This window comes from Tenrec ecaudatus, chromosome 9, assembly GCF_050624435.1.
Source record: "Tenrec ecaudatus isolate mTenEca1 chromosome 9, mTenEca1.hap1, whole genome shotgun sequence".
In the NCBI taxonomy this organism is placed as follows: domain Eukaryota; kingdom Metazoa; phylum Chordata; class Mammalia; order Afrosoricida; family Tenrecidae; genus Tenrec; species Tenrec ecaudatus.
In genome coordinates, this window is record NC_134538.1 from 74,286,263 (window position 1) to 74,302,680 (window position 16,418).

General features: G+C 43.9%; 1 protein-coding gene across 2 annotated transcripts in view; it reads right to left on the reverse strand.

Moving 5' to 3' along the window:
• Positions 1–5,641: 5,641 nt before the first annotated feature.
• Positions 5,642–16,418, reverse strand: part of BBS9 (Bardet-Biedl syndrome 9) — a 572,961-nt gene continuing 562,184 nt past the window's right edge. Inside the window, exons 22-23 of one of the 2 annotated variants that reach the window (XM_075558202.1) lie at positions 6,252–6,362; positions 5,642–6,056 (exon numbers count right to left, since the gene is read on the reverse strand). In XM_075558202.1, the coding sequence (XP_075414317.1) occupies positions 6,028–6,056; positions 6,252–6,362 (140 nt within the window). In that variant the 3' untranslated portion in view covers positions 5,642–6,027. Of the gene's footprint in view, positions 6,060–6,251; positions 6,363–16,418 lie in introns of both variants that reach the window. The other variant, XM_075558200.1, reaches the window with a different exon arrangement.

Sequence of the window (16,418 nt, forward strand, 5' to 3'; positions counted from 1 at the left end):
GTATTACATTACATAGTGTAACCAAAAAAATAGAAACCGGAAATATGGGGGTTAATAAATTTAACTACTTAAAATAAAATTTAGAAGCCATCTTATCAGTTATCTGTATGTATAGGTGTGTCCTTCAGGAGAAAGATGAGGCCGTCTGCTCCCATAGATTTACAGCCTTGGAATACTGTGGGCGCAGCTCTACTTTGTCCTACTTGCTATGAGTTGAAATTGTCTCAATAGCATTGGGATTGGCTTGATTAGCATAGATGTGCATGGGCAGCCCTCACCCCCACCCCCATGCCACCCATTTGCCCTCACTTAGAAACAACTGAACCAACCTCTACTTGCAACAAATTCATCACAATTATCTTCACTTGCTGTACATACAACTTTTAAATCACTAAGAAGTTTTTTAGCCTTTTCTGGCTCTAAGAAAACAAAAACAAAAACCCTCAACCACCTCCTTCACCCAATTTTCCCAGAAAAACCCCAAACAATGCCATCAAATCATTTCCAACCCTTAGTGACCCTCTAACAGGAGAACTCTGCCCCTGTGGGTTACTGAGATGGTAATTCTTTATAGGAGTAGAAAACCTTGGTAACATAAGAATTATATGTGCTTATTACAATTTACCTACAAATTCTTAAAGACATACTGAGGCATGGATCAACCTGGGTATTGTCTGCATTTTGGCTTTGAAACCAGACAGCCTAGGTGGAAATCCTATTCTGCTACAACTAGTTACAGGATGTTATATACATCATTTAGCCTCTCCAAACTGCTTTAAAGTGCCAAAAAGTAAAGATGTCGCTTTGAGAACTGACCCAAGCCATGGTATTTTCAATTGCCCCACATGCAGGGGAAAGTTGGACAAGAAATAATGAAGACCAGAGAAGAATTGATGCATTTGAATTATGATTCTGGGAAAGAATCTTGAATATACAACAGAAAACCAGAAGAATGAATACTGGAAGAAGGACAGCCTATCTACATTGGAAGAAGTATAGCCAGTGACTACTTCCCCCAAACGAGGATGGTTAAGACCCTTCTTAAGTACCACGAACATGTCAGGAGGGACCAGTCCCTGGAGAAGGACATCATACTTGGTAAAGTAGAAGGTCAGCAACAACAAAACGAAAAAAACCTCCTCAATAAGAAGGGCTGGTATGGTCGCTACAATGGGCTCAAACACAGCAATGGCTTCGAGGATGGTGCACGACAAGGAAGTGTTTCCTGCTGTTGAAGACAGGGTTCCTGTGGATTAAGACCAACTTGATATCACTTAGCTATTACCAACTTCAGTATTCTTGCGTATAAAATAAGGATGAGGTAGTACCTATGTAACAGGATTGCTATGAGAAATGAATGAAATCCTGCTTACAATGCTAAACATTGTGCCAGCCGCGTAATAAAGACATGAATGCTGCCAATGTTATTAGGATGAGTAGTTTGAAACCACCAGTTGCTCCGTGGGTGACAGATGAGGTTTTATACTCCTATGAAGAGCTACTGTAAGAACCCACAGGGGCGGTTCTACCCTATAGTAAAGGGTTGCGATCAGCTGGAATTGACTCGATGGCACTGAGTTTGGTTTTCTCTTGTGACATATAAAGTAATAATGAGACTACACAGCTACTCAGAAAACTGCATTATCTTAATTTCCCCAGCTTTGTGAGCTGCTCCAGAATGCACAGGTACACACAGACACATGCACACACGTACACACACACCACATATGTAAACATCTCTTCCCATACGCAAAAAAGGCTTTCAGAAACAATAAGGAAAGATATTAAAAACTGTTTATTAGGATAAAAATACTGGTACTAGAGTAATGAAAGCAGTTGGAACAATTAGATCTAGATTGTTTTTGTTGTTTTTGTTTTCTTTTGTTGCTCTGTCTTATTTTTTGTGCATATTATTATCTCCAGGTCTATCTAGGTAAGATAGGCAGGATAAACAATCTGGAGGAGAAAACAAGGGGACCCACGGTTCTGGGGGGACATGGGAGAGGGAGGGGGAAAGGGGAAAGGAAGTAGGTGTTAACAAACCCAAGGACAAGGGAACAACAAGTGATCCAAAATTGATGCTGAGGAGGGTATAGGTGGCCTGGTAGGGTTTGATCAAGGGCAATGTAACTGAGAGGAATTACTGAAACCCAAATGAAGGCTGAGCATGATAGTGGGACAAGAGGAAAGTAAAAGGAAATAGAGGAAAGAACTAGGAGGCAAAGGGCATTTATAGAGGTCTAAATACAGGTATGTACTTATGTAAATATATTTATATATGACCACGGGAAATGGATCTATGTACATATATTTATAGGTTTAGTATTAAGGTAGCAGGTGGACTTGGGTCTCTCCTCAAGCACTCCCTCAATGAAAGAACACTCTGTTCTATTAACTTGATATTCTATGATGCTCACCTTCCCCATACAATCGCAGAAGACAAAGCAGGTGTATAAGCAAATGTAGTGAAGAAAGCCAATGGTGCCCACCTATCAAAAGATATAGCATCTGGGGTCTTAAAGGGTTAAAGATAAATAAGTTGTCATCTAGCTGAAAAGCAACAAATCCCACATGGAAGAAGCATGCCAGCCTGTGTGATCAGGAGGTGTCAATAGGATTAGGTGTCAGGCAACAAAAAATAAAAAATTCATATCATTGTGAATGAGGGGGTGTGCAGAGTAGAGACCTAAAGCCCATCTGTAGACAATTTGACATCCCTTACAGAAAGGTCACAAAGAAGAGATGAGTCAGTAAGGATACAGTACAACGCCGATGAAACATACGACTTTCCTCTAGTTCTTGAATGCTTCCTTTCCCCCACTATCATGATCCCAATTGTATTTTACAAATCTGGCTAAGCCAGAGGATATACACTGGTACTGATAAGAGCTGGAAACACAGGGAATCCAGGACAGATAAACCCCTTAGGACCAATAATAAGAGTAGTGATACCAGGAGGGGAAGGGAAAGGTGTGGGGAGAGAGGAGGAACCAATCACAATGATCTACATATACCATCGTGGGGGGACAGACAACAGAAAAGTGGGTGAAGGGAGACATCAGACAGTATAAGACATGAAATAATAATAATTTATAAATTATCACGAGTTTGTGAAGGAGGGAGGGGGAAATGAAGAGCTGATACCAAGGGCTCAAGTAGAAAGCGAATGTTTTGAGAATGATGATGGCAACAAATTCACAAATGTGCTTGACACAATGGATTGATGTTTGGATTGTGATAAGAGCTGTATAAGCCCAATAAAATGATTTTTTTAAAGCCACTCCAAATTATGAAAATTCTTAACTCTATTATTTTTCTCTTAATAGTTGAATGTTGTATTAGTTTTAGACCATGAGGTTTAAAAAGAGGGGTACACAACTTACATTTAGGAACTTCTTCACCAACAGGGACTTTTAACTCATAAATAAAAATTTAGAATTTACATTTTAAATCTTAGAATATTACATTATAATTAGTAACTTCTTTTCCTTTGGAAGCCAGAAAAATTGAAATAACAAATAAATTCTCTTTTAAACATTTACACATATAATGTATGTTTTTAGAGCTCTGTATTATAATAATTCAAATAAAAATAAAATTATTTCATTAAGTAAAATCAGTGAAGTGGGTATGATTATTTTCAAGCAAAAACATGACAAATAAGTCCTTGGAGTGAGAACTAACCGTGCAGCATGTAACTGTACGAACAAGAAATCACCTTCTCAACAAGATTAAGAACCTGTTTGAATTATGTTGGTAGTCACTCTCACCAAGCAAGAGCAATCAGGAGCTACATAAATCAAAGGAAGACAATGGAGGGAGAGTTTAAAGGGGATATAAATTACTGACCTCATACACATACAAAATAACCACTGCCAATCAAACGACATGCTTCTGTTTTATAACCTGAGAAAATAAAGGAGAGACGCGCAGGGTGAAGGGGGCTGCTTGTGGGACTAGAGGACGGCCGGGAAGAACCGTCAAGGCAGAGGAATGCGCATGCGCAGGAGAACGTTAGAACCGGCAGAAAGAGAGGACCATCAATGGCTCACAAACACGCACGCACAGTGCAAAGAGCATCCAAGGAAAGAGCCACCAAGAGACGGAAACGTCTTTTCAGGAAACACCAGAACCCTGTTGCCACCATTCTTGAAGGAAGCTGTTTTGGCAACTACACATTTTCTTTAGTTGATGTCCAAGATACACTCTGTGAAATCGGGCGTAATGTGATTTGGACGTTGCACGAACAACATACAAAAACCTAAGGGAGCCCGCTTTTAGTTGTCATCATTGCTTTGGGGGCTGCGGCCTCTGCTGCTACAACTGGGGCAGAAGCCAGAACAGGAGTGGAGACTGAGAAGGTGGGGGCAGGGGGAGCAAGAGAAAGTGAGTCGGGAAGGAGCCAAGCACGGTCATCCCTGCCCACTGTTTGGCCCCTCTGAGGGGCGGCAGCATCCCGGGCCCCACAGCTCCAGTGGTACCCGTGGCCTGACTGCGAAAGGAAGCCAGAGTCATGTCCTCCGCCGCACATGCCTGATTCCTGTCCATGGTCTAGGGCAGCAAGAATGTGGCCTTGAGGTTTTAAAACTATTAAAGGGAAATAGTAAACAAAAGGAGAGTTGTTTCCTCTTAAAAACAAACAAATAAACAAAAAGCCCTTGAATGCCTATGACAGCAAGCACACGTGTCAAATATTGTCGATGGATGCTACGTGACCCATACTTGTATAGGCAAATATGGAACCATTGCATGTTGGTACTGGTCCCCATGACAGGCACCAAACCCTAAGCTCATTGCACTGAGTTGATTCCAACTCATAGTGACCCTCAGAGCACTGCCAATGTGTTGAGGCCAACTCTTGGCACCCCTGTAAGACTGAGTAAAATGGCCCCTGTGGGTTTCTGAGACGGTAACTCTTCACGGGGTAGAAAGCCCGTCTTTCTCCGGAGGAGCAGCTGCTGATTTCTGAACTGCTGACTTAGTGTACTGCATTCCAATGAAAAACCTCTAGGCCATCAGGCCTACATAGTGCGACCCTAGGCTGGGCAAAATGAACCCAAGGGTGGATGCGGTCTCCTCTACTGCACAAGTATGAATGCCACATCTCCTGCTGTCTCTGCTAAACAGAGACACTAGAAATAATCAAGGACACGCTATCAGCACATAGAGAAACCACTTACCATCCTTTGTACTGGTTTGGAGAGGCATTTCAAAATCGGCACGGACATATTGTTGTTTAAATAAGTCAGTCTTGCAACTATAATTTTCACCTCCATTTTTCAGAAGCTCTTCTTTTCCGCACAGAGAAACCTTACATTATAATTGTAACAAAGAGTGAACCCTTTACCATCTGAATTTTTAAAAGGCGACTGCCGCTGGAGTATTGAAAGGAGGACATTAATGCGCTGGCTTCCTGGAAAATATTTCAACATAAGCAAACAACACTGGAAAACTTACCTTCTCCCATGGTTGGGCTAATCAAGAAAATCATATAGAAGTTCTGTGCAGGTTCTTCCATCTTATAAAATATTCACATTCAAGTCTTACTGTGGATTGTTGACATTTTCAAGTCTTCTCATTTGGATAAATAACATTGGAGAGAAATCACTGCTGTGGCTACAAATCAAATACCAGATATCGATTGCCAATGAGATGCTTTATTAAGCTTGATACATTCCTAAATAAGAATTCTGTGAAAAATGGGCTATCAAATTATCTGGGTCTTAGAATTATAAAGCCTAGCCTCAAACTATGGTTTTCACGATGGCCTTGGAATGGCAGCATTCATCCACTCAAAAGGAAGCAACTTCCTTGCCTGGCCCAACAAGTTTCCCCTGACTTGCCCGTGGAATTCCAAGTCCTTCTGGAACAAAATAAAACGTTCTGGTTCCCATCTCTAGGTAGTGTCATCGCCCGGAAGGTGAGCTGGGTGGAGCACCTGGGCTAGCCCTACAGCTGTGGCTGGCGTGAGGTCCACACAGGGTCAGCCTTGGGAAGGGCATCCGCCTCTCCAGCAGAGTACTCGGACTATTCTGAGATGCCATGGAGGGATGAAACTTCTGGTAAAGAAGAGATGGGAAAAGAGGAGAAAGGTCTTAATAATGAAATGAATACACAAACGATCAAATTCAGTTAACGCAATGCTGAAGGGCAGGGTGAAGAGGTAAAACAAGCAGCTTTGCACAATGCTCTCAGGGACTGACCAAAACTGACCCCTCATTGGTGAGAGCCACTCACCAATCACCACTCACCAGGCACGGGAGTCTCTGCAAGGAGGTGCTTGTGGTTGGTAAACAATTCTGTGGTGTCTTGTTCAACGGATCTTTCCTCTAGGTCTGATTCTGGAATCGTAGTACAGCCACCTAGTCAGAAAAAAGAAAAAAATATATGTGTGTGTGTGCGTGCGCACGTGTACAGTATTATAAGCACAATTTAGGAAAATCTGCTTCTCCGCATGGCAACCACAGCTCAGGAATGGAACAATCATAAATATAGTAAATGATGTGACAACAATCTTCAGGAGTGGACCTAAAAAGAATAACCTAAAATGTCTCTCTTTGGTGAAAATACTGGGGATGAGTTATTGTCCCCAAAGACATGTTATACTGATTATAACTTGGCAACAGCAGCATTGTCTTTAGATTTATCTTTTTTAAAGTCAGAATGGACAAAACCTGTAGCATATGTGATACTCATACTATAATGGGGCTGCAGCAGGAATTCCCTTAAACACCAGATCATCAGAAACTATTCAAAAGACAGACAGACAGACAGACAGACACACACACACACACACACACACACACACACACACACAGGCACATGGACCATGAGAGAAGAACTTCTCCGAGCAAAGAGGAAGGTTATTACTCCTGGGTGTTCAGAGGCAGTGATTGTGCTGCTGTTTTTTTCAGGAATCTGATTCTACCCTCAATTCCCAGCACCTTCTAACACAGACACAAGCACGTCACAAGTCAACATTAGAGTTGTGGAGGGCACTGTGGAAGATTTCAATTCAAAGGTGACTTGAGGATGAGCTGGCACCTCTGTGCTTTGTAAACACTGGGCATAAGTCATTTGACTGAATCACCAAAAAAAATCTTTTATGGGAAACTCGAACTCATGTGAGAATTTCCTGACTACGCCTGCAATGTGATTTGACTAATTTGCTACCATTTCCTAGAACTGTATGAGCATGTTATATACTGGACATATTTTTTCCAAAGCCATTCCTTTTCTTAATGAAGTGTGATTTTGTTCTCCCTCTCCGTCTCTCTCTCTATCAGACATCTCACACATTAAGTCCAAAGCCTCACTTAATACTTCAGCTTGACTTATCGTGTGAGGGGGCTTCTGAAGCTCACCTCATTCTGAGGAAAGGGGGTGTCAGCAGCCCTGGTTTGAAACCCACATCCATGGAAAGCGAGGGAAGTGGCAGGATCCAGGTGCGAAGGAAAATCTACCTGACTCTCCATCCATCCACTTCAACTCTGGAAATGAAATCGATGGCAAGAGGACAGAGAGAAAAGCAATCCACAGACCTAAAGTTAGAATCTGAGGCCGCCTCACAGGCTCCACAGGTAGGAAGTGATAGAATGACCCACTGGCATGATAGGCCTGCCCCTATTTTTAATTTCTTTCAAAATAGTATAGCTAATAATAAATATCACTACTGAACACTGTGAGTACTGGAAACTGCCCATGTTATCTTATTGAATTCCTACAAATGACACCATGGAAGAAATATTGTTGTGTGTGTTGCTGAGTGCCGACCAGTCGGTTCGGACCCATAAGCACCTATTTATGTCCCAGGGGATGAAGCAGTGCACGGTGCTGCGCTGTCCTTACAGGAGCTGCAGCACTGATGGGCGCCGGGGCTGCACCATGGGGCTCAAGCACAGGAACAATGTAAGAGAGATGAGCATTCTCATTTTTGTAGATGAAAAGAAACTGGGGCCTTAAGAGATCTAGTCACTTGCCACCCATCTCTCAAAGAACAAAACAGAACTTACACCGATGCCTGGACTGTACGTGGAGGCACGGCTTAGGGCAGGGAGCGGTCACAGATGGGTTCCGTGCTGGGGGGACATTTGTTAGAGCCGAAGCTATGGCATCTTCTTTCGCCTCGTGGATGCTCACATCCAACAGAGAGAAAAGGAAAGTGGGGTGTGTTGGAGGGGAGGCCAGGGAATGGCGGGAAGAGCAGAAAGAAGGGCCGTGCTGCGTGAACAAGGTGCTGCGGTTATTAGGTGCTGTTGAGTCTGTTGTGATTCAGAGCGATCCAGTGTCCAACAGAACAAAACACTGTCCAGGCCTGTTTCATGCTCACAATCTTCGCCATGGTGGAGCCCATGGCATGAAAGGCCCTTCTCTTCTTCACGGAGACTCTATTTTACAGTCCAGGGCTGATCCCTCCTAATAATGTGTCCACAGTACATGAGCCATGTTTTGCCATCCTTGCTTCCAAGAAACGCTCTGGCTGTACTTCTGAGACAGCTGTGCTCGCTCTTCAGGCAGTACACAGTACATTCAGTGTACTCTGCCAACGCCACAGCCCCCAAGCCTCAATTCTTCTTCAGTCTTCCTTATATTTTCTCCACTTAGCATGATGTTGCTTATTGATGCAGTTGTGAGGATTCTTGTTGTTTTTTTTTTTGCCGAATCCATAACTGAGGGTTGTGGTGTTTGACCTTTATCAGTAAGTGCTTCAAGTCTCCTTAGCTTAACAAGCACAGCTGTGCCATCTGCATATCACAAGTTATTAAAGTGTCTTTCTCTTATCTTCATGTTCATCTAATGCAGCATCTTGGGCTGTTGGCTCCTCACACAGACTGAACAGACATGATGAAAGGGCACAGTCCCGAAGCACGCCTTTCTCTACTCTAACCCCAGTGCTCTCTTGTTCTGCTTGGTCTCCGTCGGTGTTCCACAATTAAGTGCTCTGGAATTCCCATTCTCCTCGATCTTATTTGTGATTTGTTACATTCCATAGCGTGGAATGCCTTTGCATAGTTAATGAAACACAGATAAACGTCTTTCTGGTTTTCTCTACTTTCTGCCAAGATACATCTGACATCAGCAATGAGATAGATCCCCCTTCTGAATCCGGCTTGAATTTCTGGCGGCTCTTTCTTAAAATAGGACTAGGCATTTTTCCTTCTCCTCAGCAAAATCTTACCTGTGTATAATATTAACGATCTTGTTGGATGATTGCTGCAGTTAGTTGGATCACCTGTGGGATCATCTCTTTGGAACGGATACACAGCTGGATCTCCTCCAGTCAGTTGGCTAGGTGGTTGTCTTCCTCATTTCTTTGCTTAGATGATTGGGTGCTTCTTGCATTACATCTACTTGTTGAAAAATCACAATTGGTATTTTGTCAATTCCTGGAACCTTGCTTTTCACGAATGCCTTCCATGCAGCTTAGCCTTCTTCCTTCAGAACCATTAGCTCTTAATCCTAGGCTACCTCCAGAAACAGGTGGACATAATTTCGGTTAGTACAGTGATTCTATATATTCCTTATCCTTGTCCTGCTTCTCGTGTCAGGCAATAGCTTGCCTGTGTCGATGTTGTTGAGTGTCTTTGAGCCAGTTCCGACTCATGGCCATCCCGGGATCTAGAAGAAACACTATCTGATCTTCTGCTATCCTCAGTTGTTCTGTTTGAGCCTATCAATTGAGCCACTGTGTCAGTCTATCGCCTTACAAGTTTCCCTCCTTTTTGCTTACATTCTACTTTACCAAGCATGAAGTCACTGCCCATAAAATGATAACAAAGTCCAAAATACATGAGACGAACTCTTGCCGATAGACTCCTTCACTATTGCAACTCAATATTGATTTTTTTTCCCTGAAATTTCGTTCAGCTTTAGAAATTTTCACTTTACCTATTCCATATTCAAGTTTCAGGGTCTCTTCTGACACCCAGTTTGGCCTTTTATTTCTTTCTTGTTTTTTTTTTTTTTTGCGGTTACATTTTGGTTTCTTCATGTATATTGTTGATGCTATCCAATTTGGTGTTTGGTAATTAGTTTTCACTGTTTTAAATCTATTATTGAGGTGGTCTCTAAATTCAGGTGGGATATACTCGAGGCTTTATTTGGGGTTTTGTGGACTTTTTTTTTAATCGTTTTATTAGGGGCTCATACAACTCTTATCACAATCCATACATACATCAATTGTGTAAAGTGCATTTGTACATTCATTGCCCTCATCATTCTCGAAACATTTGCTCTCCACTTAAGCCCCTGGCATCAGGTCCTCATTTTTTACCCTCCCTCCCCACGCCCCCCTCCCACATGAACCCTTGATAATTTATAAATTTTTATTTTGTCATATCTTGCCCTGTCCGAAGTCTACCTTCACCCACTTTCTGTTGTCCATCCCCCAGGGAGGAGGTCACATGTAGATCCTTGTATTTGGTTCCCCCTTTCCAACCCACCCTCCTTCCACCCTCCCAGTCTCATCACTCTCACCACTGGTCCTGAAGGGATCATCCCCCCGAATTCACTGTGTTTCCAGTTCCTATCTGTACCAGTGTACATCCTCTGGTCTACCCAGACTTGCAAGGTAGAAATCAGATCATGATAGTGGAGGGGTGGAGGAGGAAGTCTTTAGGAACTAGAGGAAAGTTGTATTTTTCATCGTTGCTACATCACACCCTGACTGGCTCGTCTCCTCCCCAAGACCCTTCTGTAAGGGGATATCCAGTGGCCAACAAATGGGCTTTGGGTCTCCACTCCGCACTCCCCTCCTCATTCACTATGGTAAGGTTTTTTGTTCTGATGATGCCTGATACCTGATTCCTTCAACACCTCATGATCGCACAGGCTGGTGTGCTTCTTCCGTGTGGGCTTTGTTGCTTCTGAGCTAGATGGCCACTTGTTTACCTTCAAGCCTTTAAGACCCCAGACAGTATCTCTTTTGATAGCTGCGCACCATCAGCTTTCTTCGTCACATTTGCTTAGGCACCCATTTGTCTTCAGTGATCGTATCATGGAAATGAACACACATGATATGATTTTTTGTTCTTTGATGCCTGATAACTGATCCCTTCGGCACCTCGTGATCACACAGGCTGGTGTGCTTCTTGTGGACTTATTTTTTCAACTTCATCTGGCACTTTCATATGAGCAACTGCTCTGCAGTCAGTGCTTCGTTTTGTTCTGACTGATGATATTGAGCTTCTCCACAGCCTCTCTCCAGAGACGTGGTCAATTTGATTCCTGTGTATTCCACCCAGTGAGGATCAAGTACATAGTCCCAATTTATACGGCTGTGGAAATTTGTTTGCAATTTATAAGCTATTAATTTCTAAAATTCTAGCATGTGATCTCCAGAATCATTTTCTATGATCAAGGCCATGTTTTCCAATACAGTCCCTTTTTAGTTTCCGAGTTTTGCATTCAGGTAAATTTTCATGCATCTTGATCATATGTTTGATAAGTTTAAACTATAGAAGTTGTACAAATCTTCAACTGGCTTATCACTGGCAGTAGTAGTTGGCGTGTAAATTTTAACTCATCTTTTGTAGGCGTTACACTGTCACTGAAAGTACTGTCCGTCAGGATACATCTTTACGTGTTCTTTGAGACAATGAAGAGCACTTGTTTTCAAGTTATCATTCAGCCATAATATATCATATTGCATTATCATTCAAAATGGCCAATACCACTCCATTTCAGTCACCAGTGCCTAGGACAATGAGCCCTGGTGGCGCAGTGGGTTATACAAGTCAGCAGTTTGAAACCACCAGCCCCTCCTCAGGAGAAAGATGAGGCTTTCTACTCTCATAAAGAGTTACAGTCTCAGAAACCCACAGAATAGACTCAATGGCAGTGAATTGAATGCCTAGGATATTGATCTTATGCATTGCATTGCATTTTTATAACTTCCATTCTCCTAGATGCATTCTTCATATATCCCATGCTATAATTACTAATGGATGCTCACAGTTATTCATTCTCATTTTGAGTCATGTCATGTGCACATATGAAGCTTCTTTACTCTGTCATCCAGGTCATTAAGGAAAACTCTTCTTTAAGGAGAAAACCCTTTCCAGGCCATGTTTTGAGTGTCTTCCAACCTGTGGGGCGCATTTCCTAGTGCTTTATCACACAGTGCCCTGCTCCGATTCATAAGGTTTTCACTGGCTAATTTATTTTCAGAAATAGACCACCGGGTCTGGAAGCTGCATTGAAACCGACCACCATAGGTACCCTACTGGTATTAGTAAAACCAGTGGTCCAGCATCCAGCATCACACCAACATGCAAGGCAACACTGTCCAAGCAGTGGACCCAAACAGCAAGAGAAATGGCAGCAGACCATCACCACCGGTTGCCATTGATTGGATCCCAACCCATGGCAGCCTCATCCTATCAGAGTAGAATTATGTTTCTTAAGGCTATTAGAGGTAGATTGCCATGTCTTATTTTCTGGAGATACCTCTGGGGGCCCTGGACTTCCAACATTTGGGGGAACAGACAAATGCACGAATCATTTGCACCACCCAGGGACTTAAAGGGCTGGAGTTTTCATTCCAGACTCACAAGTTAGACTAAGTGACTTCATCTAAGGGACACGTCATCTCCGAGTGAGGGAGGGCGCAGAGGAGGTCAGGAATAGTACAGTATCACACAAGGAACTTTCAAGAGTGTCACACAAGGAACTTTCAAGAGTGGGGAAGAAGTGTTCACCATCCAACAGATGGGAAAGAGGGGTGTGATCAGATAGCAATATCTCTCATGTCCATGGTGAGTAGATGGTCTCCATGGATAAACAAGTGTCCATTTTTTATTCCAGAAGCTCAAGAATGGGGTAAGACAGAAGTTTAAAGCCTTAAAATAGGACTTCCTGGTTCTTCAATTACATGGGCAGCACAAAAGGAAACGTCAGTTATTGTAGGCCATTGTTTCTCAAAGTGGACATTACCACTCCCTGTGGGTGCTAGAATGATCCGTGGAAGCTGTAGAAGCAGATCTCGACATTGCATCCTGGACTATGGAGTATAGAACAAAAGGTTTCCATTGGCAGAGGGCAATGAGTGATTTTTTTTTTCCCCTGAAAAGGGGATGGAAGACAAAATAGGTTTTGGAATCTATGCTGTGGATAATCAAAACTACAAATGCAATTTCCTCGCTTGGTCTTGGCAGGAAAATGTTACCTTCCCTTCCTTCCCACTGGAAGGCCTAGCCATTCACTTGTCAAGGGTCTCCTGGTGACTTCCTGCCCCCACCCCCACCCCCACACAGTCTGTGGGGCCTCCATGCAACCAGACTGATCAACCAATGCCCGTTGTTCCTGTCACTTCCTGCTTGGAAGATAACGTGCAGGGTGCACTCTGGTACTGGACCGATAGAAAATCAGAGATGAGAGCGAATTGGGCAGAAAACCCAGACCCTGTACTTTCTTCCTGAGACGCCTCTGAGTTCTCCTTTCTTTCAGTCGCCCCGCGGACAGCGCTGTGGGCAGAGGGCATGCTCACCTGGGAGGTGCAGCCCTGCCTACATTGCCTTCTCTCGCTTCCCTTTCTCCTCGCCCCCTCTTCCTCTGGGCTTGCCCTTCTCAACTCCAACCTGGTCACTTTAATGCTCACCTCTGTTTTCCTGCTAAACCACTGGCTCTGGAAGAGTGCTAAAAAGGCAGGCTTCCTGATAGGGATTTGGAGCTGGTCTGCCTTCCTATCAGCAAGAAGTAGGGCTGCAATTGCTGACACCTTTGCCATGGGTATCTTGGGTGGTGTACACTGGAAGGTCATGAGCCTGGGAGATCACGTATTTGTGGCATGGGAATGACGATGCGGAATCTGGAGGAGAGTAGTTGCTTTCCAAGGCCACACACCCGACAGAAGGGAAATGGCAGGTTTGGCGCAGCTGCCTGGCCATGTGAAGCACGTTCTAAAAACTGGTGAGCTCTCCTTTCTGGCCTTCCTACTGTAACTGTGGCCATTGGACTGGCAGTCAGGACATCATCACCCGGGAGTGTGTCAGAAATGCAGAACCCCAGGTCCAGACTGACAATCCAAAACTGCAGAGGAAAGATGAGTATTTGATGTTGTTTTTAGAAAGAAACAAAAAAAATCCTGCTGAAACATTTCAAACAACAACAATTTGATAAAACAGACACTAAGAGAATTGAACTAAAATAGGAAAGCGCTAAGCTAGGAGAGATGCTCTGGAGCCCACCCGTAGAAGTGGAGTTGGGGTCCATGGACGCCAGATGAAGTGCCCTTGGCTTAGTGCCCACCCTCAAAGAGGAGACGAGGAAGAACCACTGCAGCTGGATGAAATCATCAGACACATATTGTGTGTATGACACAGATGAGCCAACAGGCCAAAGCAAGGAGAACCGGGCTTCCTGATCCGGATAGCAGGCAGTGTGCCTGTAGAGGGGCAGGAGACTAATAATACCTAGACCTCCTGCGTGCGGGCCAGGCATTTCACTTGTACTGCTCAATCCTCAAACAGCCCTGAAAGGAAGGGCTTATTGCCCTCTTCTGTAGTCGTAAGTTGATACTAATTTTTCTTCTTCTACTGTCCCTTCCCCATTAGATCTGCGCTCGGTTCCTTATGGAGTCATAAGCAGCCGGAAAATATGATTCTAACAAATGCTAGCCTTTGTTTTCTGATCACCCGAACTCACTGAAGACAAGGTCACCTGAACGCAACTCAGACATCTTGCTGTCTTACATCTGAAGGTCAAAGTCCAGAGGGTGAGAGCAGGCTGCACCACTGACAGCTCCTCCAGGAAGCAGCCCAGGGCCCCAGGGGACGAGGTTTGGGAGGGAGAGAAAGTCTCAGAAGGCCATCCTCAAGGAGCACCCCCACACTCCACTAGCGTCACGGACACAGAGAGCCTCTGAGCCCCAGCTTCCACTGTGAACCAAGGCAATGGGGCTGTTGGCAGCGGCCGTGTCCGTGTCTTCTCAGTGACTGAGATGAAATTTCTCAGCTTTCTGCTTTAAAGAAAACAAAAATGTTAATGCTTTTTGCATCCTTACTTGCTTTTGCAGACTGTCATGCTCGAAGTGAAGTCTCAGAGTATGAAACTAAATCAAGGAGATAATGCCAGGTTTTAAAAGGACAAGCTTTAAACTTTTCCCATATCGCTAAACAAATGTTAGTAAGATGTAATAAAAATGAATGCAACTAATTGATAAAAAATGAAACGAATGAGTTATCAACCCTCATCTTCTGATATTAGATTCAAATGATTATAAAATTACTCTGCTTCTTGCTATTCTCAATGTCTAGTAACAAGAGCTTGCAGCTGTCTGCTAGTCTTGGCTAGCATCCTTTGAGTAGCGCTCAAGACAGGCTAGGCACTACTTTAGTCAACACGTGCATGGATTTCGGGGTCCCTGGTGGCACTGCTGAGTAATCACTAACCACAGGACAGCGGTTCAAACCCACCAGCTTCTCCACGGGAGAAAGATGAGGCTTTCTGCTCCTAGACAGAGAATATAGGACACAGGGTTCGTCAGGAGTAGACATTGACTCGATGACAGTAGGATTTTATTTAATAAAAACAGAGTAAGCTCCTAATTATCTAACATTCAAATAGCTGGTCCTCTCAATTGCCCCAAACAGGGGCTTTTCGCAATGCACATGGTCCCCCATTCATTCATCCTGTATCATTACAGTGTTTAGAGCAATTCTCCTCTCGCCATCCACAGAGGGCTGCCCAGGGCTGCGCCCCCTCTCCCGTTAGCAAAGCTGCACAACCACAGGTGAGCCACTTCTGCTTTGGGGTGTCCCGTAAAGTGACGGCACAGGAAGAAGACTCTGGGAGGGAGTCCAGTCAGAACTGTGCGCTCATTTTCACACGTGAACAATGTTACAGGAAATAGCTTGACTCCTATTAAGTTACTGCCTTTCTGTAGCAATCTGGAAAATTAGCCTGTGTATGTGAAGTTTCAAACAGAGAGAAATGTATTATGAATTGCAGTGGAGCACTGGAAAGAAATGAATTCTCCACTGAAGGCCACACCAATGATACTTAAAGCTTACTGCCATCAAATTGATTCTGGCTCATAGCTACCCTACAGGGTAAGGGGAGCACTTGTTCCTTAGGGTTCCCGAGACTATAACTAGTCACCAGCGCTATTGGAACTGCCATCCTTGTAGTCAGCAGCCCACTGCTCAGCCCACTGTACCACTAGCACACCCAGGAGAGGAAGGAGGCTATGATGTAGATGCCAGTCAAGGTCCCCGTAGCACGGCGCCTCACACTGGCTTCTCAGTAGCTCAAGCATTGCTGGAGATACAGCCAGTGTGTCGTCAGGTGAGATCGAGCCTGTTGGCAGACCTGACACCTGCAGCCACCATGGCTCTTCGGGTTTGCTGCTACAGAGAGTCACAGAGGACAGTGCTTATGGTACTTAGAAGGATTTTGTAAGGATTTTATTATGATGGCTA